At 58.6% G+C, this 22,623-nt stretch overlaps 4 protein-coding genes across 4 annotated transcripts; 3 read left to right on the top strand and 1 right to left on the bottom strand.

Annotated features, from left to right (window-relative positions):
- Positions 1–136: 136 nt before the first annotated feature.
- Positions 137–4,055, top strand: H1-0 (H1.0 linker histone). Its single transcript, XM_083820813.1, has one exon. The coding sequence runs from the start codon at positions 3,275–3,277 to the stop codon at positions 3,857–3,859; it is 585 nt and encodes a 194-aa protein (XP_083676939.1). The 5' UTR covers positions 137–3,274; the 3' UTR covers positions 3,860–4,055.
- Positions 4,056–6,345: 2,290 nt separating this feature from the next.
- On the top strand, positions 6,346–9,955 carry GCAT (glycine C-acetyltransferase). The gene is made up of 9 exons (XM_083820200.1): positions 6,346–6,570; positions 6,662–6,792; positions 7,315–7,416; positions 7,717–7,863; positions 8,133–8,287; positions 8,458–8,540; positions 8,722–8,893; positions 9,162–9,283; positions 9,615–9,955. The coding sequence occupies exons 1-9, from the start codon at positions 6,369–6,371 to the stop codon at positions 9,764–9,766; spliced, it is 1,266 nt and encodes a 421-aa protein (XP_083676326.1). The 5' UTR covers positions 6,346–6,368; the 3' UTR covers positions 9,767–9,955.
- A 1,226-nt stretch (positions 9,956–11,181) lies between these two features.
- LOC310892429 (noggin-like) lies at positions 11,182–12,315 on the bottom strand. The gene has a single exon (XM_083820201.1). The coding sequence runs from the start codon at positions 12,102–12,104 to the stop codon at positions 11,319–11,321; it is 786 nt and encodes a 261-aa protein (XP_083676327.1). The 5' UTR covers positions 12,105–12,315; the 3' UTR covers positions 11,182–11,318.
- A 691-nt stretch (positions 12,316–13,006) lies between these two features.
- On the top strand, positions 13,007–19,785 carry GALR3 (galanin receptor 3). The gene is made up of 3 exons (XM_083838161.1): positions 13,007–13,463; positions 14,491–14,862; positions 15,486–19,785. Exons 2-3 carry the CDS (start codon positions 14,513–14,515, stop codon positions 16,369–16,371), a joined length of 1,236 nt encoding a protein of 411 aa, XP_083694287.1. The 5' UTR covers positions 13,007–13,463; positions 14,491–14,512; the 3' UTR covers positions 16,372–19,785.
- The last annotated feature ends 2,838 nt before the right edge of the window (positions 19,786–22,623 follow it).

Genomic DNA, 22,623 nt, shown 5'->3' with positions numbered 1-22,623 from the left:
TCACCGAGGGCAGGGCTTGGTATGGCAGCAGGGGTAATTTTTGCAGCTTCCTGTGTGAAGAACCCACAGACAACAGTTTTGGGGCCGGCACACTCTCTACAACAACTGGTAAACCCGAATTCGCCTCCTGGTGTGCAGTGCTGAACTTTGCAATGCTGTTTGCTGGGCTTGCAGGACTTGCAGCACTGCTGTTTGCTCAGGGTTTCTCCCGGCGCAGGAATGCTGACTGCTTAGAGAGCAGCAGAGCACCCCCAGTCCCCGCACGGAGACTGAAGGAAACTGTGCAAAGCAGTTAATCCAGCTGTCTGCTCTGTATTTGGGTTTGGGGGGGGGGGGGGAATAATCTCCATTATGACACCGGTCCAAAAATTCTACGTCAGCCAGAGCTGTGCCTGGGCTGGGACGAGGGAGAAATGATGGTGGGATGTGGGACCTGGCTCGTATCGTGCCCAAAATGCCGGCTTAAAGATGGGATGAGTTTGGCACACGTGGCCAGAGCTGGGAAGGCGAGAGCTTCCAGGCTATGGGTCTCCATCTCGACGTTAGGGATCTGTAGGAACCAAGTTAGGAGGGCAAAAGCATTACACACACATTTTTAGGAACAAACACGCTTGCATGTCCCCAGGGGCTGAACTAAGGTCCTAACTACCCACGGGGGATGCAACTGGCCGGCCATCCCCTTCCCCAGGCGCTTGCTATCTGTGTTTGTTTGGGTTTGGGGTTTTGTGTTTGTTGGTTTTTTTTTCTTTTCCTGGCCTGGGGCTGCTGCCCCTGATAAAGGCATCGCGCCGAAACGCGTGGGTGCTGCAGATCAGCCCTGTCACCCCACGGTGCAGCGTGTGGCAGGGCGATACCAGCCCCATGTCGGTCCCGCAGCACTATCGCCTGGCCGCAGGGCCACGGGAGGGACAGGCAGCCGAAATGTCGGCGGGCTCGGCAGCCTGAGGGCTGCTTTTCTGCATGTTTTGAGCCTCTTTGAAAAGAGAAAGCGGGCTGAATTAAATTTTGCCGGGATGGATTCGCTGCCGTTAATCGCCAGGAGCGCTGCGTGCTCCCCCTGGTGTGCTTGGATGCTGTTAAACAACAGCCCTGGCCCTGCGAGGCGTGGGTCGGTACCCGGTGGATCGCAGCACGTCCACAACGTGTGTGCTTTGACCATTTAAGAAGAAGTCCTGGGCTGGACGTGCAGAAATCCCGAGGGGGGCTGGTCAGATGAGGCCCGGGGAGGGAGGAGGAGGAGGATGAAGACATTGGGATTACTGGAAGATTCCTCTGCCAGGCTCCTAACTCCGAGGTTGGTGATAGGGCAATGTTTCCCAACCTCCAAAGTCAATTTAATGCTGGAAACGTGCAGCATTTCCATTACACCTCCAGCTCCAGAGCTGCTCTTGCGTTAAGGACGCACAGGGTGAAAAGGATGCTCCCCACCATCAGGGGTTGTTCAGGGACCTTTGGGATTGCCTTGGCCAGGATTTGCCCATGGGGGACCCCAAAGAACTGCGGCCACCCCTACGACCTTCCCTTGTTTTGACCTGCTAAAAATGAGGGACCTGGTCCGGATGAAGGGCTGGGGTCCCCCATGTACAATGGAGAGGCCGTGTCCCTGCCAGCTGCAGGAGGTGCGCGGGTGATGGGCTCAGATAAGACAGCCAATTTTCAGCTGGCTCCAGCAAGGTGAAGCCTTTTGTCCTCCTCCCTGCCCAGGCACTGCGCTGCCCTGATAACTTCTGCCTCTTTTTTGGAGGCTCCGCGGGGAAGGAGCGGGGCTCGGAGATGCTCTTGGCACCCCCCACACCTCTCTGTTTTCTCCAGTTGGCGGGCGAGCCCGGGTGCTGCTGGCGGTTTAAAGCCTGGATGCAAATAAAACCAGATGGGGCCTTATCTCCCTGCGCCTGAGTGCCTACGTGCAGGCAGCCAGCAACGGCGCTTCATTTCCCGCTCAGAAAACGCAGGGTGCTTCGCCCGGTCAGGGTGTCACGGAGAGGCCAGAGAATCCCCTACCAGGGTCCCCTTTTCCTTTCCCTACGCCTGCGTGTCCCTGGCTGGTGGCACGAATCCACCCAGGTGCCATCAGTGTTGTAGGAGGGTGTTCAGCACGTATTGGATGTGCCGAGATGTTTCGAGCTGCCGGGTTTCATCCCCCAGCACTACATGTCTGTGGGCAACCAGATGTTTTTCAGACAGAAGGAGGAAAACATCACCTGAATCCTCCAGGAAGGCGACGGTCACAGCCACGTTTAATCTCCCGGGGGCAGCTGAATGCAGACCCAGCTGGGAAGCGATGGCTGATGAGAATTCATGTCCCTGCTCTGTCCCCCAGCAAAGAGTTGTCTGTCCCCAAAACAGGGGACAGCCTTTTGTTTGCGACCCTGCGTGAGGGATGAGATGATATCCCCAAAGCCCCTTGGTGGGGAGCAGATGGGACAGAGGAGTGGGGACAGAGGCATTGGACCACAGGGTACAGCTGCCAAACCTATTTTTGAGCCTTTTTGCAGGGAAAAAGGACCCCCCCACAACCCCTTTGAGTGCCATGAGGACAGCAGGCGGTGTGACAGGGAGCCATCACCCACCCCAGGGTGACACCATAGTGACTCGGGGCAGAGGGAAGGGAGAAACGCCTAGTGTCCCTCCTTGTCTGCCTAGTGCCCCCCTCTTAATCCCCTGATGTTCCTCCCCATGTCTCTCCTTGTACCCTAAAATTCCTCTGTGTCCTTGCCATGTCCCTCCTTGTCCCCCCCACTTTCCCTCCCCGTCCCCTCAGTGTCCCCATAAAGCATTCCTCCCTGTCCCCCGATATCCCTCCTAGTGCCTTTGTCCCATCCAGTGTCCCCCCCAGAGTGCTCCTTGTCCCTACGGTGTCCCTCCCCATCCCCTGGTGTCCACCCCAGTGTCCCTCCCTGTCCCCACGGTGTCCCTCCCTGTCCCCACGGTGTCCCTCCTTTTCCCCACGGCATCCCTCCCTGTCCCCACGGTGTCCCTCCCTGTCCCCACCACGTCCCTCCCTGTCTGCCCAGTGCACCCCAGTGAGCCGGGGCGGGGCGGGACGGGACGGGGGGGGGACACGGGGGACAGGCAGTCCTCACCGCCGTCCGCACCACACCCTTAAATGTGGGGCGGCCGCGGGTGCGCCCGCAGAGGCGGCAGAGGTGGCAGAAGTAGCAGCACGGCGTCCCGTGTTGCCCGCGGCTCCTGTTTTTAGCCTGCCCCGGTGCCCCCACCGCGGGTGGCCGACTAGGTCCCGGTTTCCACCGCAGCACCGGGAGAAGCGCTGGCCATGACGGACAGCCCGATCCCGGCCCCGGCCCCGGCCGCCAAGCCCAAACGGGCGAGGGCGCCTCGGAAGCCGGCGTCCCACCCTACCTACTCGGAGATGATCGCGGCGGCCATCCGAGCCGACAAGAGCCGCGGCGGCTCCTCCCGGCAGTCCATCCAGAAGTACGTGAAGAGCCACTACAAGGTGGGCCAGCACGCCGACCTCCAGATCAAGCTTGCCATCCGGCGCCTGCTCACCACCGGCGTCCTCAAGCAGACCAAAGGGGTCGGGGCCTCCGGCTCCTTCCGTCTGGCCAAGGGAGACAAGGCCAAGAGGTCCCCGGCTGGGAGGAAGAAGAAGAAGAAGGCTTCCAGAAAGTCCACGTCGCCCAAGAAGGCGGCGAGGCCCAGGAAAGCCAGGTCACCGGCAAAGAAGCCCAAAGCCGCTGCCAGGAAAGCCAGGAAGAAGTCGAGGGCCAGTCCCAAGAAAGCCAAGAAGCCAAAGACTGTTAAGGCCAAGTCGCTGAAGACATCCAAGCCCAAGAAGGCAAGGCGGTCGAAACCCAGAGCCAAATCCGGCGCCCGGAAATCACCCAAAAAGAAGTGAGAAGTCTGGAGGCCTTTGTCCAGACTCTCCCCGTTGGTTTCTGTAAATAGCTTTTGCCTTTATTTTTACCTCTTACTATTGCATTTTGTAACGAATCAATCTATTTCTGTCTGGAAACAGCTAAAATAAGGCAATTAATGAAAGAAAAAAAAAAAAAAAGGAACATCTTCAGCATGAAGAGTTCCCATTTTTAAGAGCTGCTGGTCTGGGTTTTTATTTCGTCTTGCAAGCTTTGTGTGTCTCTTTTCTTAACGTCTGGGCTGCTGGCTGTGTGCTGAGAGCGCGGGTGACCCCGTGCGTCTGCTGGGGCCGGGCAGGACTTCAACTCCTGCGGGTCTGGGGGGGTTGTGGTGAGCAGGCTGAGGACTTGGAGGGAGGGAGGACAGCCCGACAAGAGCCGCAGCCCTTCCAGGAGGAGGAAAATGGGTTCCCCGCTCCCTTCCCGCCCCATGTCCCAGTCAGCCCGCCACCCAGCGGGTGAGGGCTGGAGATAACGGCGCAGACGGGTGGTGGCAGGGACCATTGGGGTGTGGGGATGGGCAAGGCCCCGCTGTCACCAGGGCCTTGGCACAGCCCCAGGGCCGGCCCGGCCCCACAGCGTCCCTCCCCGCGGGGCTGGCAGGAAGACCATGGGACGGCCCTACTGCCCTGCCGGGTCTGAGAGCCGTGGGTAGGATCTGCCCAAATGATCCCAAATCATACCGGCTGGGAACTCCTTGGACATCAGGATCCACCATCACCTGGGCGAGCAACCTGAGGCTTGCTGTGCCTAAATCCCTTGGTCCTAGGGTCTTCATGCTCCTGGTTGTTCGTTCCCAGATCCACTGGCCTGATGATCCTAAATTACTCAGGTAGATGGTGCACGAGCCTCTTAGCCTTAGAAGACCCCAGTACAGCACCCTGTAGCTCAGGTTACTGAAATCCTTGGCCTGGAGGCACATGGACCCTTTTGGGCTCTTGTTCTTAAGACCATTGGATCAAAGGCCTCCAGACCACCTATGCTGAAGATCCAAATTCCCTTTCAAGAGTTAGGTCCCCAATCCTTCTGGACATGAGGGGCCACAGGATCCCCAATCAGCTACAGTGGAGGACAGAGGTACCTGACCCAGCTGGGATTCTGGTGTCTAAACCCATTGGGCCTGTGGATCACAAATCCCTTTGGCCAAAGGCAGTCAGATTCCTTGAGCTCGAGCACCTGATCTTCAGCTAGTAGGTCCTAAACCTCTCAGACCACAGGATTCTCAGTCTTCTCAGCTGGATACACCCAAACTCATCGGGCTAATCCCACAGGCCCTTAGCTCATTGTCCCCTTTGCTGGACACCCATAAATCCCTAAATTCCTTTGGTTCCTAAACCATGCGGATGGGCTTTATTTAAAATCCTTCAGACTTCGGCAAGTCCAACTCACATGTGTCAAGGTGCCTAAATCCCTTGGGCCAGAGCCTCCTCCCCATATCACCTGGGCCAAAAGGCCTCCACACCTCTCAAAGGGGGTGTCCAAGCCTGTTCAGCCCCAGGCATCCAAAATCCCCTCCTCTCCAGGATCCAAACCCTGTGGTTAAGAAGCAAAATCGCTCAGGAGCAAAATGTCCCACCACTTTGAGCCGGGCACTCCTGACCCCAGTAGCCTGCAGGACCCCAGTTCACTGGGCTGGAGGCTCCTGCAGTCCTTTGGGGTGCTGACAGCCTGGGACATATTGGGGACCTCCCAGCAAGATCTGCAGGTTGCAAAGGCCAGGGGGAATGGGGGCAGCAGCCTGGGGAAGCGGATGCTCCCACACCAGGGTGCAAAGTACAGGCTGGGCTGCTGGTGGCCATCCCAGCCATGGCCTGGGGACAGCCCAGGGTGTCTCTGCCCTCTGGCACGGGGTGGCTGCTCCTGGCATGCAGCCCCAGGGGTAAAGCCGTGCTTTGCACACGAGCCACTCTCCAAGATCCTGCGCACAGCACCTGCAGCCCCAGCACAGCGCACCCTTGCCTGCTCACACCACCACCCCCGACCGATAAAGGGACATTTGCTCTTCGCGGTCCCTTGGCCCAGAGCCTTTTGGCTGCCCTTGAGAGGAGCACGCTCCGACTGGGAGCGGGAGCCAACGCCTGCTTCATGGGGTGCCCAGTGCCGCACCGGGACCCGGTGCCACGATCCCACCAGCCCCACTGCGGGGCCATCCCCACCCCGACACACCCCAAAATGGGGTGGGCAGCGGGGCAGTCCCTTGGGCTCCCCAAACTCTGGGGTGCCGACCCACCTGGGGCACCAAACCGTGGGCTGCCTTCCCTTCCCTTCCCTTCCCTTCCCTTCCCTTCCCTTCCCTTCCCTTCCCTTCCCTCCCCTTCCCTTCCCTCCCCTCCCCTCCCCTCCCCTTCCCTTCCCTTCCCTTCCCTTCCCTTCCCTTCCCCTCCCTTCCCTTCCCTCCCCTTCCCTTCCCTCCCCTCCCCTCCCCTCCCCTCCCCTCCCCTCCCTCCCATTGGCCCTGCAGGCACCGCCCCCAGCGGCTCGGGCTCGGGGATGTGGCTCCGGGCGGCGGCGCGGGCGGCCGGGGCCGGGGCCGGGGGCTCCCGGGCGGCTTCGGGGGCGGCGGCGGCGCAGCTCCGGCGGCGGCTGGAGGGGGAGCTGGAGGGGATCCGCGGCGCCGGCACCTGGAAGAGCGAGAGGGTCATCGCCTCCCCGCAGGGCCCCCACCTCCGCCTGGCTGGCGGCGGCGGCGCCGGTGAGTGCGGGGGTCCCCGGGGGGTGTCCCCCGGGGGTCCCCGGTGCCCGTCGCGGTGGCGGAGCTGATGGCCCTAACGCGTGCCCCGCAGGGATCCTCAACTTCTGCGCCAACAACTACCTGGGGCTGTCCAGCCACCCGCAGGTGATCCGCGCCGCCGTGCGAGCCCTCGAGGAGTTCGGCGCCGGCCTCAGCTCCGTGCGCTTCATCTGCGGCACGCAGGTACCGGGCACCGGGCTGCTCCTTCGGCAGCAGGGTACGGGAAAGGTTCCCCCTCTCTCATCCATTTCTCATCCTGGAAATGAGCCGGCTTAAACCATTCCCTCCCTGGAGAGGAGAAGAATCAAAATCCCCCCTGCATTCAGAAAGCAGATGCCGTTCTCCACCCCTCCCAGCACTCAGGGTTGCAGCCAGGCCCGCTTAAAAATCCTAGACTTCAACCATCTCAGTCAAACCTACCCCAATTTATCCCCCCTGCATCCCTCTCAGAGCCCCAGCAGGTTAAACACAGAAAACCTGCAGCTGCTGCCCCGTGGCTGGGAGCTGCGGGAGTCTCCCTGCTGGGTTTTTGGCATCCAAGCCGATCACTGTGGTTTTAGGGCCCATTAACTTCTCCCCCACATAAACCTTTCCTGGATAAAACACGTCTGTTCTCTCCCTTCACAGAATGCACCCATCAGCAGCGGGCAAGCAAGAACTCGCGCTGCCCAAGCACTGATGCTCGCTTTTTCTCTTTCTTCTCAGAGCATACACAAGGACCTGGAGGAGAAGATCGCGCGCTTCCACCAGAGGGAGGACGCCATCCTCTACGCCAGCTGCTTCGATGCAAACGCCGGCATCTTTGAGGTTTGTAGTGCTTGGCAAAGAAGAGGGGAAGGACAGCAAAGAGCCTGCCACGTCCTGCAGAGGTTCCGTGGTGGAGAGCCCAGGCCTGGTGCCCTTGGCCGTGTGGAGCTGTTTACTCAGCCCTCAGAAAACCAGGGGATAAGGGAGCTGGGCAGGAAAGTGGAAAATTTAGCAGCGCCAGGAGAGACGTGGCAGCTGCAGTCAAATGCAGCTTTGTCCTCCGCACCGGGACGGGCTGCCCGATTCGGGTGAGGTGGCACCCTGCAGCGGAGGCTCATCCCGTCTGTTTGGCACGGACAGGCTCTGCTCACCCCGGAGGACGCGGTGCTGTCCGACGAGCTGAACCATGCCTCCATCATCGACGGCATCCGCCTGTGCAAGGCGAACAAGTACCGCTACAAGCACATGGACATGCAGGACCTGGAGGCCAAGCTGCAGGACGCGCAGGTACGGGGCTGTGCTCCCACCCCAAGGCTCCCACGTGTCTGGGCAGTAACCAGCCCTGAAGGATTCGGCCTTTTCCCGTGCCATGGGCATCCTTTTTTTGCTGTTTGGCATGGATAAGCCATGTGGGGATGCAGCTGGCTGCAACACAAACCCCCATCTCGGTTAGATGTACCCATTCCCTACAGCAGGTGGGACGAGGGCTGGGTCCCTTCTCCAGCCCCGTTCCTCAGGGTGACGTCCTCGCAGCGTGCCACTCTTCCTTCCGGCAGAAATACCGCCTGCGGCTGGTGGCCACCGATGGTGCCTTCTCCATGGACGGTGACATCGCGCCCCTGCGGGAGATCTGCCAGCTGGCCCAGAAGTACGACGCCCTGGTCTTCATCGACGAATGCCATGCCACAGGGTTCCTCGGGCCCAACGGCCGGTAAGGGGTCGTTTCAGCCTCGTGGAAGGCCCCCTTGGGTCTTGGGGGTGTTGTGTCATTGCCTGGCCACCGGCCTGGTGGTGCTTTGTTTCCCTCGAGGTGCCAGGTGTAGAGCAGTTTCCCTGGTACGCGCTGGCACGGGTCCTAACGTGACATTCCTTTTTCTGCAGGGGTACTGATGAGCTCCTGGGAGTGATGGACAAGGTCACCATCATCAACTCCACCCTTGGAAAAGCTCTTGGAGGAGCTGCAGGTGAAGGCATTTCCTTGCCCATGCCCTAAAGTGCTCCACAGCATCGCTTTGACGTTGCCTTCATCTGTCTAAAAACAACAAACGCATGCTCTCCTTGTCCTGCCGGTGGCACGAGGCTCGGTTTGGGACCCTGCCACAGGACCAAGGGTGCCTCGCCCATTCCTCTTCCCTGCCTCCGCAGGTGGGTACACGACGGGCCCCAAACCCCTCATCGATCTGCTCCGCCAGCGCTCCCGCCCGTACCTCTTCTCCAACAGCCTGCCCCCCGCCGTGGTGGGCTGCGCCTCCAAGGCCCTGGACCTGCTCATGGAGAGCAACGCCATCGCCCAGTCCATGGCCGCCAAGACCCAGCGGTGAGGGGCCATGTCTCTGCTCCCCTCTGGCCCCGGGTGGGGTGGGAGCACAGGAAGGGGCTCGTTGGGAGCGAGTTGTGTGTGTGTTCACCCTCTGCTGACAGCCGTGAGGCACTTTGCAGTCACGGCTGGAGGCCCTCAGGGGAAGGAGATGTGAACCAGAATCACACCTGGCCCTCAGTGGCCTGATCTCCCAGGGAGAACACAGCAGTGGTCCCCCAGGACAGGGATGACAAATTTTTACTCCTCCTCTCGTTCTCCTCACCAGCTTCAGAAGCAAGATGACGGCAGCCGGCTTCACCATCTCAGGGAAAGACCATCCCATCTGTCCCGTCATGCTCGGGGACGCCCGGCTGGCTGCAGTGATGGCTGAGGACATGCTGAGCAGAGGTGAGCAGGGCAGGGAGCTCTGGCTGCAGGCGCATGCCTCGACGGAATCAACGTCTGATGGTGCCACCACCACCATCTCTCCTCCAGAGAGATTCCTTCATGAAATCTGCTAGTTCTGTACCCTCCAGCTGCAAATATCCTCTTGATCCTTCCCAGAGGAGAGGGGATTTTTCATTAGTCCATCAGAGATCAGAAGCAGGTACCCCTTGAAATCCAGCTTGGAAATGTTTGCTGAGATTGAAGAGGGGGAGCCAGGAGCCTTTCTGTCACCCACTGCCACCTCAGGCTTCCCTCCTGGCCAGCTCCAGCTCTCCGTGCTCTTTCTCCCCAGGTATTTATGTCATTGGCTTCAGCTACCCCGTGGTCCCCAAGGGGAAGGCCCGCATCCGGGTCCAGATTTCGGCTGTGCACAGCGACGAGGACATCGACCGCTGCGTGGAGGCCTTCACCGAGGTGGGACGGAAACACGGAGCGCTGCCTTGAGGGGCCACCAGATGCGTCCCTCGGTGCCTTTTCTGACCGTGACCAACACAAGTGCCTGTGCCGTGGGGGGAAGGCTCGAGCACCGTGCTGCTGGATGTGGGACCTCGAGGCATACGGCCTGTGGAAGGCTCTGGCTGTTGCGGTGCACTGGCAGCAGCCCCTGTGTCATTAAAGGTTTCCTGCAGTGCAGTGGGTAGATGTCCGGCTCTTGCTTTCTCGTCTGGGAGCTGTGGTTTCTCAGGCTGTGCATCAGCCCTTGGCAACCCGTGCCACCAGCAGCCAATTTGGGAAAGAGGGCAGAGGCTGGCCCCAGCACCGCTGCTCCTTGCTCCCAGGCTTACTTGGTGCCTGAGATCAGCCCTACAACTTTACCCTCACCGCCGGGCTCCCACCCCAGCCCCGAGAGCTGCATCTCGCCCCACGTGGCACAAGCCCAGGAGATGGGCGAGAGGGCATGCATCCGAGCGGGTGACAGCAACCTGCAATTTCCCTCCATCAAGTGCAATTTTCACACGGCAGAGAACACACAGCAGGCTGGCATCTCTGCATTTGTTCCTCCGAGCCCTGCCAAGGTGGTGATTTAGCACTCGAGCAGGCACACGCCGAGTCCTGGGCATCACAGGATGGCTTTGTTCAAATTGCCTCTGCTCCAACCGTGTGTCATGCAGCCTCCCTCCCGTGTCCTTGCACGCACATGTACACTCCCCATCCTCCTCGTCTCCTCTGGATACCCCAACCTCTCCCCTCCGTCCCCGCTGCCTCTCAGCTGCTTCAAGGCCGAGCTGTGCAGCAGGCTGCGGTCTGCGCGGCGCCGGGAGCTGCAGCGCCGGGGAGGCGGGCGGGTCAGGGCACAGAGCGCCGCGATTGAATAACGCAGCCGCTGCCGACCGCAGGAGGTGCAAGAACGTTTCGTTCCCAGGCGAATCCTCCAGCTCTTTATTTTCTTCAAGGCTTCCTGACGGAGGTCTGATCTGCGGCTGTTTATGGCTTTTAGCCCAGAAAGCAGAGGACTTTTTGCTCGTTAGGACGCAAAGGCAGGAGGTGCCGCCTTTCCAGGCTGTAGTTCCCAGCCCGACCCATCCCAGGTGAGCCCACCCCAGTTGGGACCCGATGCTGGTCCGTCCCCATCCCGAGCCACCACCCTGCAGGCAATGTGGGGTAGGTGTGGGCTCACCTATCTCTCCCGTTGTGCGTTAAGCTACCAGAGCGCCCCATCCCATCCAGTCCCCATACAAACAAGGACACTTCCAGCCCTGGATTCCTGCCTTCTCCACTTCCACCCACCCTCATGAACAACCCTCACCGTGCTGTCACACCTCAGTCCCAAACCTGCCTCTCTTCCAGCCCTTCTCCATGCTGCAATGTCCACCTTGAAGTTCAACCCACACCCCCCCACATCTTCCCCACACCTCAGCCCCACTCCCACCACCCTCAGTCCCCTGTGCACGGCGATGCCAGGGAGTAATCCACCCCGCGTCCTTTGCCCCAGATAAACACCCAGGGGCGGCCCGCTTGGCTTCTGGCATTTTATTTTCTCCTGCTCCCCAGCCCCTCAGCGGCAGGAGCACTTGCAGGCGACCACCACGGGGTAGGGGATCTGGCGCCAGGCGCAGTGCGGGGGGCCGGGGGGCCGCGGGGCCCAGCAGTGCCAGGCCAGCAGCTTGAGGTGGGTGAGCTGGGCAGGACGGCAGGCCATGCCGGGGGGCCAGGAGCAGCCGGAGGGGTCGGGCTGGCAGGCGGTATGGCGCACCCAGCGGGGCCAGAAGACGGGCCCTAGGTCCACCCAGGTGGAGGTGAGGCGGCAAGCGGCCCACTCCACCAGCCACTGCCGCAGGCGCCGTGCCACGGCGGTGGGCAGCTCGGGGGGCAGCCCGGGCACGGGGGGCAGCAGGGTGGGCAGCTCCAGCCCCTCGGCCTCGCGCCACAGCTTGCGGCGGTACCGCCCGGCGCCCTCCGCCAGCTCCCGGCTCAGGGCTTCCAGGTCCTCGGTGGCGGCGGTGCCGTTGCGACCCGCCGGCTCCTCGGCCGACATCCAGAAGGAGTCGAAGGCCGAGCCCAGCAGCCGGCGAAGCCGTCCGAGCCGTAGATGGCGGGGCTTGGGCGCGTAGCGGTAGTCCTCGGGGGAGAGCGAGAGGCTGTAGGGCCGCACCGGGGCCGAGGGGCGGCCGCGCAGCAGGCGGGCAGCGGGGTCAGCGGTGCCGGGTGGCGGTGGCGGGTCTCGAGGGTCCTCCGGCGGCGGCGGTGCCAGGCCTGAGGCACCCGGCGGCGGCAGCGGCAGCAGGCAGAGGAGGAGGAGGAAGAGGAGGAGGAGGAGGAGGCAGCGGCAGGGGCCCTGCATGGTGAGCGGTGCTGCGGGCTGTGGCCGCGTCCCCCGGGTTATCGCCACGTCCCGAGCGCGGCCTTCCCCTTTTCCCTGGTTGCAGATGCTGATACCCGGCTGCCCGCCCGCCTGCCCGGGGACATCCTGCTCCCTCCAGACATCGGGGGGGCAGCGGGGGCCTCCCACTGGGCTGAGGTGCAGCGGGTGGGGTGAATGTGGGCAGGGGCAGCGGGACCCTCACCTCTGCCTCTTTTCCCCCGAACCGCCCGCACCCGTGCTGCCCCAGGGAGAGGAGGCTGCCACAGAGGGGAAGGGTCCAGCACCTCCTCCTCCTCCACATCCTGCCCACTCCTGTGCTTGAAGAGGCATCCGGGACCTTCCCAGCAAAGGGGAGCTGCTGGATTTTGGGTCTTGCTCAGAAAGGACCCCCAAGCCATGCTCGGCCCTGGTGGTCCTGGAGGTCTGCAGGGCGTGTGTCGCACCCTGGGGCTGGATTCAGCGGAGGATGGCTGTGTGGGTCGCAGTTGCTTCTTGTCACATCAGCCGGAGCACATGCTGTCCTGCAGGGTGATAACGGAGCTGGATGTCTGGTGGGGCCGTCCCTGGACTGCTTGTCCTCCCTCCCCGGGGAGGGGAATGCTGGTGAGAGGTCAGACCTGCGCTGGACAGAAAACAAAAGCCTGCTTTGCCCTCCGTCTCCAGGTCTGACGCTGGGTGCGATTTGATCTGGTCTGCACAACAAGCACTTTTTGCCATGCTGCTAGCAATTAATAACAGCTAGAAATAGCAACTAATTGCTCGTGCTCCAGAGGTTTTAGCCCCATACGCTGAGGACAAGGTAAGGGTCAGGCATGGCGGGACATCCACGTTCCCTGGAGGTGTTGGGAAGCACCTCCCGAACACACAGAGGTGACGGGGCTGCAGGACCCTGTCCTGCCTCTCCCAGCAAGGAGCAGCACCCTTGTTCTCCGCTGTCCCCTCCTTGTGGGAGCGGGGAAACTGCTGAACCCACAGGAAAGCTGGGCAGAGAGGAGTTAACTCCAAACCCAACAACAGGGAGAGGGGAAAAAAACAAAACAGAGAGAGATCAATGGATCAGCAGCAAGAGCAGAGGGAGGGAAAAGGGGGAGACAGAGAGAGAGCGAGCGTGCGAGGAGCTCCAGGAGGAGAGAGACGAGTGCGGGAGTGAGGAGGAGAAGAGAGCAGAGCTGGCGGCTGGCGGGGAGTGCTGGGGCACTGGGCAGGGGTGACGGCGCTGCTCAAACTGTCCTTGTCCCACGTGGACGAGGGGCTGCCTCCTCCTCGCCACTGCTGCCCAGGCTCTTCTGGAGGTTTCCCCTGAGCAAGCAGAGAAGCTGAAGGCCCTTTCTCGCAAAGGTGAGTGCCAGCTTCACGAGCCTCAGGGCTCCCTGAGCAGGGATGAGCGTGTGCCCACAGCTCCTCGCAGCCTACATGCGAGGTGTGGGCCCAGAGGGACAACGTGGTCTTCTGCTCATGCAAGAAGGTCCCATGGGGCCAGGATGGAGGAGCTGGGCTGTCAGCAGTAGGACAGAGGGGAGCTCAGAGCCAGGGATGAGTTTCCAGCACAGTACAGAGGGTGATGTGAAGGAGAAGTGGCATGAGAAGAGAGATGGGGGAGCACGGGGTGAAAGAGCTCGCACGACCCCAAAAGAGTTAATTGCATGTCAACAGTTGCTAGATAACGGTGTCTTTCCTTCTTGGTTGCTGCTCAGCGAAGGACAATTTGTTCTAATGATAGAACAATAAGGCGAAGGCTCATTAGGAGATAGGGTGTTTGCGCTCCCTGCCTGAGCACGGTGTTACTCAGTGCTGGAGGAAGTTTGGCAGCAAATGTCAGCACCTCGCTGCTCCTCGAGCTTTGGGATAAATCACTCCTTTGTGATGACTATCGGGTTGTGTTTCAATGTCCCCCCCCATCCTCTCCCACATCACAGGGGGGGGATGCTTGGCAGCCCAGAGCTGCGCAAAGAGCAGAGATGAGAGAGCACAAGTGAGTCCTGCCAGCAGGCAAGGACAAGATAGGACCCAGCAACCCAATTTTCCTTTCCTGCCCTTCTATCAGGTCAGCAATACCCCAAACCCGCAGATCAAATGCGTCCCACCTGCGCTTTTCAGAGACCTGTTGAACTCTGATCTGAAAGCACATTAAAGGCGATACAGCACAGTGCAGGGTGCTGCTGCCGGGGGGTGTTCCTTCTCCATGTCCTCGCGGCCCTGGCCAAGCCTGGTTGAATGTCAGCCGGGATGAAGACTTGCCAAAGCAAGAAATCCTGAAAGGTTTAAAAGCAGCTTTGGGATTGTAGGAGAAATGTAGGTGAGCTGGTGGGAGAAAGGACACTGTGATGGGGACGTGAATCCAGGCTGTCTCTCTCTCTGCTCACAGGGCCCCGCTGTCGGATGGGGAGATGCCAGGGGGCTGGAACGCCTCCTCCGACAGCCCGGAGCTGCGAGCTGCAGGGATCATCGTGCCCATCATCTTCTCCCTCATCTTTCTTCTGGGCACCGTGGGGAACGGGCTGGTGCTGGCCGTGCTGCTACGGAATGGCCAAGTGAAGTATAACACCACCAACCTCTTCATCCTCAACCTGGCCATGGCCGACCTGTGCTTCATTGTCTGCTGTGTCCCCTTCCAGGCCACCATTTACACCCTGGACGGGTGGCTCTTCGGGGCCTTTGCCTGCAAGGCCGTGCATTTTCTGATCTACCTCACCATGTACGCCAGCAGCTTCACCCTGGCTGCGGTCTCCATTGACAGGCAAGTGTCCCCTCCCATCTCGGTCCCTCAGATCAGGGACAATGTGTTTGCCACTCTCGAGCTAAGGGGTAAGAGAAAGACCAGTCCCTACCTTGTTCAATGTCCTGTAAAGAGCAAATTGGGTCTCCCTAGAGGCAGGGCCAGCAGATCCAGCTTCTCACTGTTACTCCACATCTCCCCATGCCTTCTCCCAGCACCCAGCCAAGCTCTCAGCCATATTACCCAGCCCTTTCTCTTTCTCACCTGAGCAGGAGGAGTGCAAGCATGCTCTGAGGCTTGGTGTCCACCATACAAAACCAAGAGTGCTAAAACCCAGGGAAACAACGCACCAGAGGAGAAACAGGGAGCCCTCTGTGTCCTTCTCCTGCCCTCTTCCCTGGTTCAAGAGGCACATTGCCTGCCCCTCCTGAGCTAGCACAGGGTGATGGAGATTCCCAGCTCCATGTTGGGATGATCCCATTAGCTATGTGAGTTCACCATAACCCTCCCTCATGAAAGGTGGGGAAGAGGAGAAATGGGAGGCTACATGGGAAAGGCTTCACAGATGGCAGCTCCACGGGGCAGGAGGGCAACGAGATATCTCACCCACATTATGCTTGGTTTCTCCTTCCCCTCCCCACCAGGTACCTGGCCATCCGCTATCCGTTGAAGTCCCGGGATCTCCGCACCACCCGAAACGCAGGAGTGGCCATCATAGTGATCTGGTCGCTGTCCCTGCTCTTTGCAGGGCCTTACCTCAGTTACTACCAGATTGTCCATTACCACGGGGTGCCCATCTGCGTCCCCATCTGGGAGGACCAGCGCCGAAAGATTCTGGACATCCTCACGTTTGTCTTTGGATACCTCTTACCCGTGACTGTGGTGAGCCTGGCATACGCCAGGACCATCAAGTTCCTGTGGACCTCTGTAGACCCCATTGAAAGGATCTCAGAGTCCCGTAAGGCCAAGCGTAAGGTCACCAAGATGATTGTGGCTGTCGCCATCCTATTCTGCCTCTGTTGGCTTCCCCACCATCTGGTCATCCTGTGCTTCTGGTTTGGCCACTTTCGCTTCAACAGAGCCACATATGCCTGCCGCCTGGCTTCCCACTGCCTTTCGTACGCCAATTCCTGCCTCAACCCCATCGTCTATGCCCTCATCTCCAAACATTTCCGAAAGCGTTTCAAGCAGGTCTTCACCTGCCTCTTCTTCCAGAACAAGAACAGGAAGAAGAAGAAGAGAGTTGGAAATAAAGTCCACGTGGTCAACGTGGGCAAAGGTTTCACCAACAGCACCAGAGGCTTCTATGGAGGCAACACGGAGGTGACCCAGGTCCCACGGGAGAACACCAGGAGGAGGGACACTGAAGGTGCCAACCATGCCAGAGCATGGACTCACCAGCTGCAAGATGCCATGGTCTCTGCTCAGAAGGAACTGCTGGAGGAGGAAAGCTTGGTAACAGCTGGCAATCTCCTAGCCATGACCCCTCCGAGAAGATCTCAGGAGTGTCTGACTGTTCACTACAAATGAGCAAAGGAAAGGAACATGTTTTCCAGCCAGTGAGTAAACACTTCTTTCCCAAGCAGGCAGAATAATGAGGGGCACAGCCAAGCTGAAAGCCCCTGTGGTAATGGTCAACCGGTTGTTCAAACTCACCTCCACTTACTGGACCGCTTGTCTAGGAATGGCACAATCCACCATACAAATGCAGAAGAGAGGGACACGTTAATGTGATGCCGCTTCCCATGGGCCAGGTCCTGGTCCACTTCCCCTTCTCTAGCCCTTGCATCCAGAACAGAGAGGGCCTTCAAAATGCTTTCTCATGTAAAAAAAGTCAGCCATCTGTGTCAACAGCTTGATTATACAACCTCTGCAGCACTCACTACTCGTACCCTGATGATTTACGCCATGGCAGGTGAAGAGTGGAAAGGCTTGTGTGCTGACATATCTGCGTGCCCTTCTTGGGGCTTCTCTGAAGTTCAAGGAAGAAAGGACAGGCCTCTTCCCTTGACCCTGCTCCACCAGAAGTACTTGCTGTAGGATGTCTCCTAGAGGTCTGTCCCTCGCTTCTTCCTAAACAAACCCCACAACTCCTCCTCCCACCATGTTGTTCTACCTGGTTCATCCCTCTGCTTACTTTCTGTCTGCCTTTTGCAAATTCCTGAAGGATTGCTGCCTTCTCTTTGATATTTGTTCATCATGAGGAGTTTCATCCCTTCCTTCTGGGGCTGAACGACCTGTTGCTCTCTGAGCAGTGATGTTATTTGGTAGGATTAGCTCCATGTGCGTGGTTTACTGACTTGGCAAGACACCTTTTTCCATGTAATGACAGTTGTGGTGGCACCCATGTGCACTTAGTTCAACCTTTTCTCCTCAGTGCCCCTTCCAACCTAGTGAAGGGGGCTTCCAGGAGAACGCGAGGCCTACACCAGTCGGTGGGCTGGGACATCTTCCACAATGGTCATCACTGTGGGATTGCTGTGGGACCCATGTCCTCCTGGGAGCAAAACTTACCCCTGCTTTGTTCCCTGTTGGCCACTCTGCCCTGAACAACCACAGAGGAGACTTTGTTTGTGGGAGCAGTTGAATGACACCCCACGGGGTGGCCGAGCATCCCTGCGGCCTGACCGTGGGACGGATGTAAAGTGCTTTGGGGTTATGGGGGACAAGAAACCACGTTCACCAGAGGGTGCTGGAGTTTCTCTCCCTTGACCCAAGTAAACCCTGGTTATTTCCTTTGCCTGCTGCATTTGACATGTGCTGGACACAGTCTCTGCCCGGTGCAGGGCTCTGCAGCATGGGCTGATGGAGGCTGGTGATGGAGGTGGATGAGACAGCTTTGCCATGGGCACATGGCTCTGTGATGTACTTGGCTTGTGAGTGCAAGTGGTCCGGGTCCTCCTTCATTTACCAGCACAGACAAGCTCTGGGAAAGGCCATGGAAGGAAGTCCATGGTGAGAGATGAAAGAGAAATCTCTGTTAGCATCACACTTTCTGATCACATCCCAGGGGCTTTGCTTTCCTCCAGGATAGGCAAAGATCATCGGGCCCATGTTTTATCCCCACTGACATGGTTTTCTCTGGGCAGTGAAAGAGAATTCTCTCATCCAAACCCACAAAGCTGAGCTCAAGCACTGCAGAGCTCAACAACCACCTCCAAAATCCCACAGCCAGACCTCAGATGCCTTATCTGCAAAGCGTTAAACCTGCCACTGTTCCAGCTCAATATTTACAGTAAATATTGCATGCTTGCAACAGCCCTCGTTTTCCTTAATTGCAGATGGCATTTGCTTAGTGCTGTGTGGCTCCTGAGCGTGTAACCTATAGCGTGAAGCAGATCTACACTGATAATGCCCTAAGAGCAGGTGAAAAAGAGAAAGCTTGGCAGAAAGTGTCTAGTGAGGGCAGCGACACTGTGGGACATGCCAGAGTTTCGTGCTGGAGCTAACTGTTATGGCATCAGTAGGTTTCAGAGTGAACATGCTTGCCCTGAATGGGGCGGATGGAAAATCTTTCCCGACAGTTCACTTCTCGCTGCCCTGCTGCCCGCAGCCAGCACATGCATGGAGCTAACCCTCCCAGCAAAGCCCCCCAGTCTGATTTCCCAGGAGGAGACGCAGAGGCCAGGTGGTGCGGCAGACTGCAGGCTGGAAATCAGCGGGGACCGCGCTGCTCACTTTACAGCTAATTCAGACAGCGAGGGAGCCCCAGCTGGGAGAGAGGAGCCATTTACTGCCAGCCCACTGCCAAATGCCGGTGTGAGCCTGTGCCAAATGCAAAATCATTGGAGGCAGCACAGCCCCGTCAGTGGTGCCCTGAGCCCTGCACGGGCTGTGGAAATCCTGGTGTCCTTCCTTGCTCCTGTGTGTGGTGGGACCTTGGAGATGCAGCTGGAAGCTGCGGTCACAGGTGAGGAGATTTTGGCCCCGTCCCTGTCCTCCGACGCTTTCAGTGCTATGGGCGCTGTAGAGTGGGGATGAGGACACCTGGCAGCAATGGGAGCTGGGGGTCTGAAGGGCTCTGGTGCGTGCAAGATGCTGCAGACCTCGCAGCAGGGCTACAACCACCCCCCCCCCTTTATCCCTCTTCTCTTCGCATCCCCTGCTTCTGCTTGCGTAAATCTTCCCTTATTGCTTTGTCCTGCCCACTCATCAAATTCCCAGGCGACGTGGCATTTCTAACCCTCGCTGACGCTGTTGTGCAGCTTGTTAGAGCTCAGCTGCAAGGACACCCCCTTCCCTGCGCTGAGGTCAACTCTGTTGCTGCGCTGGGGATTATTCTTCTTTTCCCACTTAAGTGTTTGATGTTGCTTTCTGCACCTCGAGCCTCCCTCACCTCCCATCCACGTTCCCGATTCCTCTGTCTCCCTTTCCCTGTGGTGGCTGCTGCTCCTCTGGAAATATCTCCAGTGTTCCTTGGCCACCTCCCCAGGGGTTTGCTAGTCCTGCAGCTCGCTGCCACCATCCTTTGTGCGTGACACTGTGGCTGGCGGCCAGCTGGCGTGTCACACCAGCCTCCAGGTACAAAAATCTGCAAAAATCTGCATCGTTTCCAGATGCGAGGGCCCACTTCACAGCCCAAAGCATACAAGAGAGGGAGAAGGGAACAGTGGTCAGGAACAGCGATGCTCCGATCCTGCTCCTCGTGGTCCCTGCTTGCAGAGGAAGCAGACCAGGTCAGGGCTGAGTGTTGCATATCGGGGTGAAGGCTAAATAACACGGGACAAAGAAGACAGGGGGAAAACCTGCGTGAGAAGGTTCATTTAGCCCAGCAAGCCCCTGCAAGCCCAGGCTCCCGTTCCTTAGCTCTCTGGGGCTGAGCCCCTGTTTTGGGGAGCACGTGAGCGGGAAGGGCAGACGCTGTGTCTGGCTTGGGGAGCTCCCATAGCCAGGAGGGAATTCCAGTCTGCCCAGTAACAGCACACACGCTCCAACCGGTCCAACAGCTCAAAGCTAGGGGAGAAGAAAATGTGACTTATCCTTGATACCGAGCTGGCTGTAATTAAAGCTGAAGGAGCTTGATTGCTGTTCTGCACGCAGCCTCCCCGTCAGACTGATTAGCATTCGGCGGTCTCTGCTTCCAGCTTTTCACCTTAATTAATGATTACTTGCTTATATTTTCTTCCCTACTTGTCATCACTCGGGCTGATGAGCTTGGCTTTAACCCTCTCAGGGCTGGCCACACCTGGGCAGTGGCTGAGCACAGCTCAGTGGGGCGGTGAGGGCAGGTCGGGCAGCTGCCTCTGCCATAAAAGCAGGCAAGGAACAGCTTTGGGGTGAGGCGACAGTCATGGGCAGCATGTCCTATAGGTTTTGTGCTGCTTCTGGTACCTGGGCCTTGCCCCAGTGAGCCCGTTAGCTATAGGAAACTCTGCTTATTTGCTTTTGGGTTTAGCCGCCTGTCTTCTGGTTCCTAATCCCTGACCGGGCTTAGCAGGCTGCCAGCTGATTATTTCAGCTCTTCTGCAAACCACATGATATCTTCCCCACTCAAAGCTTTCAGGAAAAAAAAAAAAAAAAAAAAAAAGGAAAGAAAGAAAGAAAGAAAACAACAGATGAGTGCTATTTGCTGCATCTTCTTCATCAGCTTCCTAATCAAAACTGCTGGCTCTTCCACCTAGCCATCCCCTGGGCCCTGAGCTGCTCGGGGCCGCTCTCCCACGCTGGCTGGGTGCAGTGCACGAGGAAGGCATCTTTCTGCCAGTACCTTTCCATGACGGAGGAGATGAAATCCAGCTTGCTCGCTGAATGAGTGGAGGAAGCAGATGAAAGGGTGGAAGGTTTGCTGGAGATGCTTCATGGGGCTTCCTTAGCAGCACGGAGGATAATTACCATGATGGATTTGGAGTCCGCTGGAAAGGTAAAAGCGGAGGAAGTAATGGTGTTCAGATGTTGGCTCGATACCCTGGAGTTTAATTATTTCAACTGCTGAAGAGTGAAAGGTAACAGCTTCCTGATGCTCACGCATTACCGCAGCACACGCTTCGCGTTCACTAGCGTGGGTGAGTGGCTGCTTCAGAGCAAGGCCTTTTGCTTTGAAACATCCACGCGGCTTTGTTGGGAGGCTTCGTACGGGGCTGTTGCTTCTGCCGTGGGTCCTCAGTGACACGCAAGCAGGTTTCAAGTTGTCACTTGCTTGAATGAGCCAGATCCTCAGCCTGGCTGGTTTTATTTGTGGTTTTATTATCTTACAGCACAAGCACTTCACGCGGGGCTGAGGGGCTGGTGGGGTCGCTGTTGGGGTCAGTGGCTGGGGATTCAGCACGTCGCGGCGGAGCCGTGCTCTGAATGAGGAGGGGAATTGGAGTGCATTCGGAGGCCAGGCAGTGGTGAGGGGGGAGCAGGGCTTTGGGTCAAGTCCTGTCTGCCAGAGCCTGCTGGCAGCCTGGCGCCACGGCCCTGAGGAGGAGGATGGGCACCGCCACTCGAGAAAGGCCTGAAAGGTGGTGCCTGTCAGTGTAACGCAAGGGAAAAATGGAGGTTGGACCGAGTTCAATGGCAAAATAAACAGCAGAGTGAAGCCCTGTGCTGTTGTTTTCATCATTACAGTAGCAGACACGTCTGGGGAATGTGGGAAGCTGCCACCAGCCTCACACCTATGGGCTGCGCAGGCAAATCCATGGCCAGGGTGTAAGGGCAGGGGGGAAAAGCTGCTGGGTGAGGCTCAAAACTCTGTGCCAGGAGCAGAAGGAAAAACAGATGGAGCCCGGGAGCAGCTCCCAGCACAGTGTGAAGCCACGCTCGCTTTCTCCCCCCAAACCTCTTCTTTCCCTCCCCAGCACCTAACTCCCTTCTGAGACTGAGCTGCGGAGCACGGCCAGCTGACCCAACAAATTGAGTGTGGTGATTCCTCTATATTTTTCTCCCCACTGAAAATCAGATCCCATTTTCTTTATCTGTTACCGCTGAAGCAGCAGCGAAGCCAGCGACGAGGCTGCTCTTAGTTGCCTCAGCTCATTGTGCCAGCCTCCAGGGGCCTGCCAGTGCTGCCTCACCTCCCACGGAGGCAGCGGTGCTGTGAAAGGCAAGGCAAAAACACTCCAGGCTGGCTGCAGCACCCTCACCTTTCCGCTCCAAGCATACAGTCGGGAGCAGTTATGGAAAACTCCAGCACCAGGCAAAACAAAGGCCTGAAGAGCTGTGGACAACGAGGTCCTGAGTGCTCGGGCTAAAAGCTTAGCGCTGGATCTCCGCTAAGTGAATTCCCCGTCGGGTGGAAAGCTTCCAAGCCGCGTCTAGTTTGCAGACGCCATCAGCAGCCAAGGTAACTGCAGCGATAAGAGCAGCTCATCCGCCTGCTCTGCGGGCACCTTAATGGTCTCCTCAGCAACAAGGCTGTTGAGCGCAGAAGCGGTGGCGGCCGGGTGAACGTGGTCACCGAGCCTAGGCTGAGGTGGGAGGAAGCACGACCGGGACAGGCCGGACACCCAGGTCACCCGCTCCTCTCACAGGGACCTCTGTGTGAAGTCTCTGCCCTGCCCCATGTCCTCCCTAGCACCTAATTAATCCCTTCGCCCTCTTCACAGCACGGACATTTCACTTGGCACAGGGCAAGGCCTGAGCTCTGCTGCCTCCTCCCCACCAGCTCTGTACCGATGCAGGAGCGCAGACTGGGCAAAGCTGCTTTTTCTCATTGCACAGCATGCCATCTTCCACCTTGAAGCAATCCCCCTGGGATTTTCTTCCCTCTGTTTGTACAGTTTCGCAGCGACTAACTAGATTTAAAGTTTGGATTCCTTGACTGTGGGAGTCAAGATCGGAAAGCGAGCCAGCAGCCGTGTA

The sequence above is a fragment of the Anser anser genome, assembly GCF_964211835.1.
Source record: "Anser anser genome assembly, chromosome: 1".
Taxonomy (NCBI): Eukaryota; Metazoa; Chordata; class Aves; order Anseriformes; family Anatidae; genus Anser; species Anser anser.
This window is presented reverse-complemented; position numbering and strand designations above follow the sequence as displayed.

Bases quoted from the DNA above. Each gene is read 5' to 3' on its own strand.
- LOC310892429 (XM_083820201.1), bottom strand. From the start codon at position 12,104: ATGCAGGGCCCCTGCCGCTGCCTCCTCCTCCTCCTCCTCTTCCTCCTC.
- GALR3 (XM_083838161.1), top strand. From the start codon at position 14,513: ATGCCAGGGGGCTGGAACGCCTCCTCCGACAGCCCGGAGCTGCGAGCT. The intron at 14,863-15,485 runs GCAAGTGTCCCC...CCTCCCCACCAG, and splicing joins GCTGCGGTCTCCATTGACAG to GTACCTGGCCATCCGCTATC.
- H1-0 (XM_083820813.1), top strand. From the start codon at position 3,275: ATGACGGACAGCCCGATCCCGGCCCCGGCCCCGGCCGCCAAGCCCAAA.
- GCAT (XM_083820200.1), top strand. From the start codon at position 6,369: ATGTGGCTCCGGGCGGCGGCGCGGGCGGCCGGGGCCGGGGCCGGGGGC. The intron at 6,793-7,314 runs GTACCGGGCACC...CTTTCTTCTCAG, and splicing joins GCTTCATCTGCGGCACGCAG to AGCATACACAAGGACCTGGA. The intron at 7,864-8,132 runs GTACGGGGCTGT...TCCTTCCGGCAG, and splicing joins CCAAGCTGCAGGACGCGCAG to AAATACCGCCTGCGGCTGGT.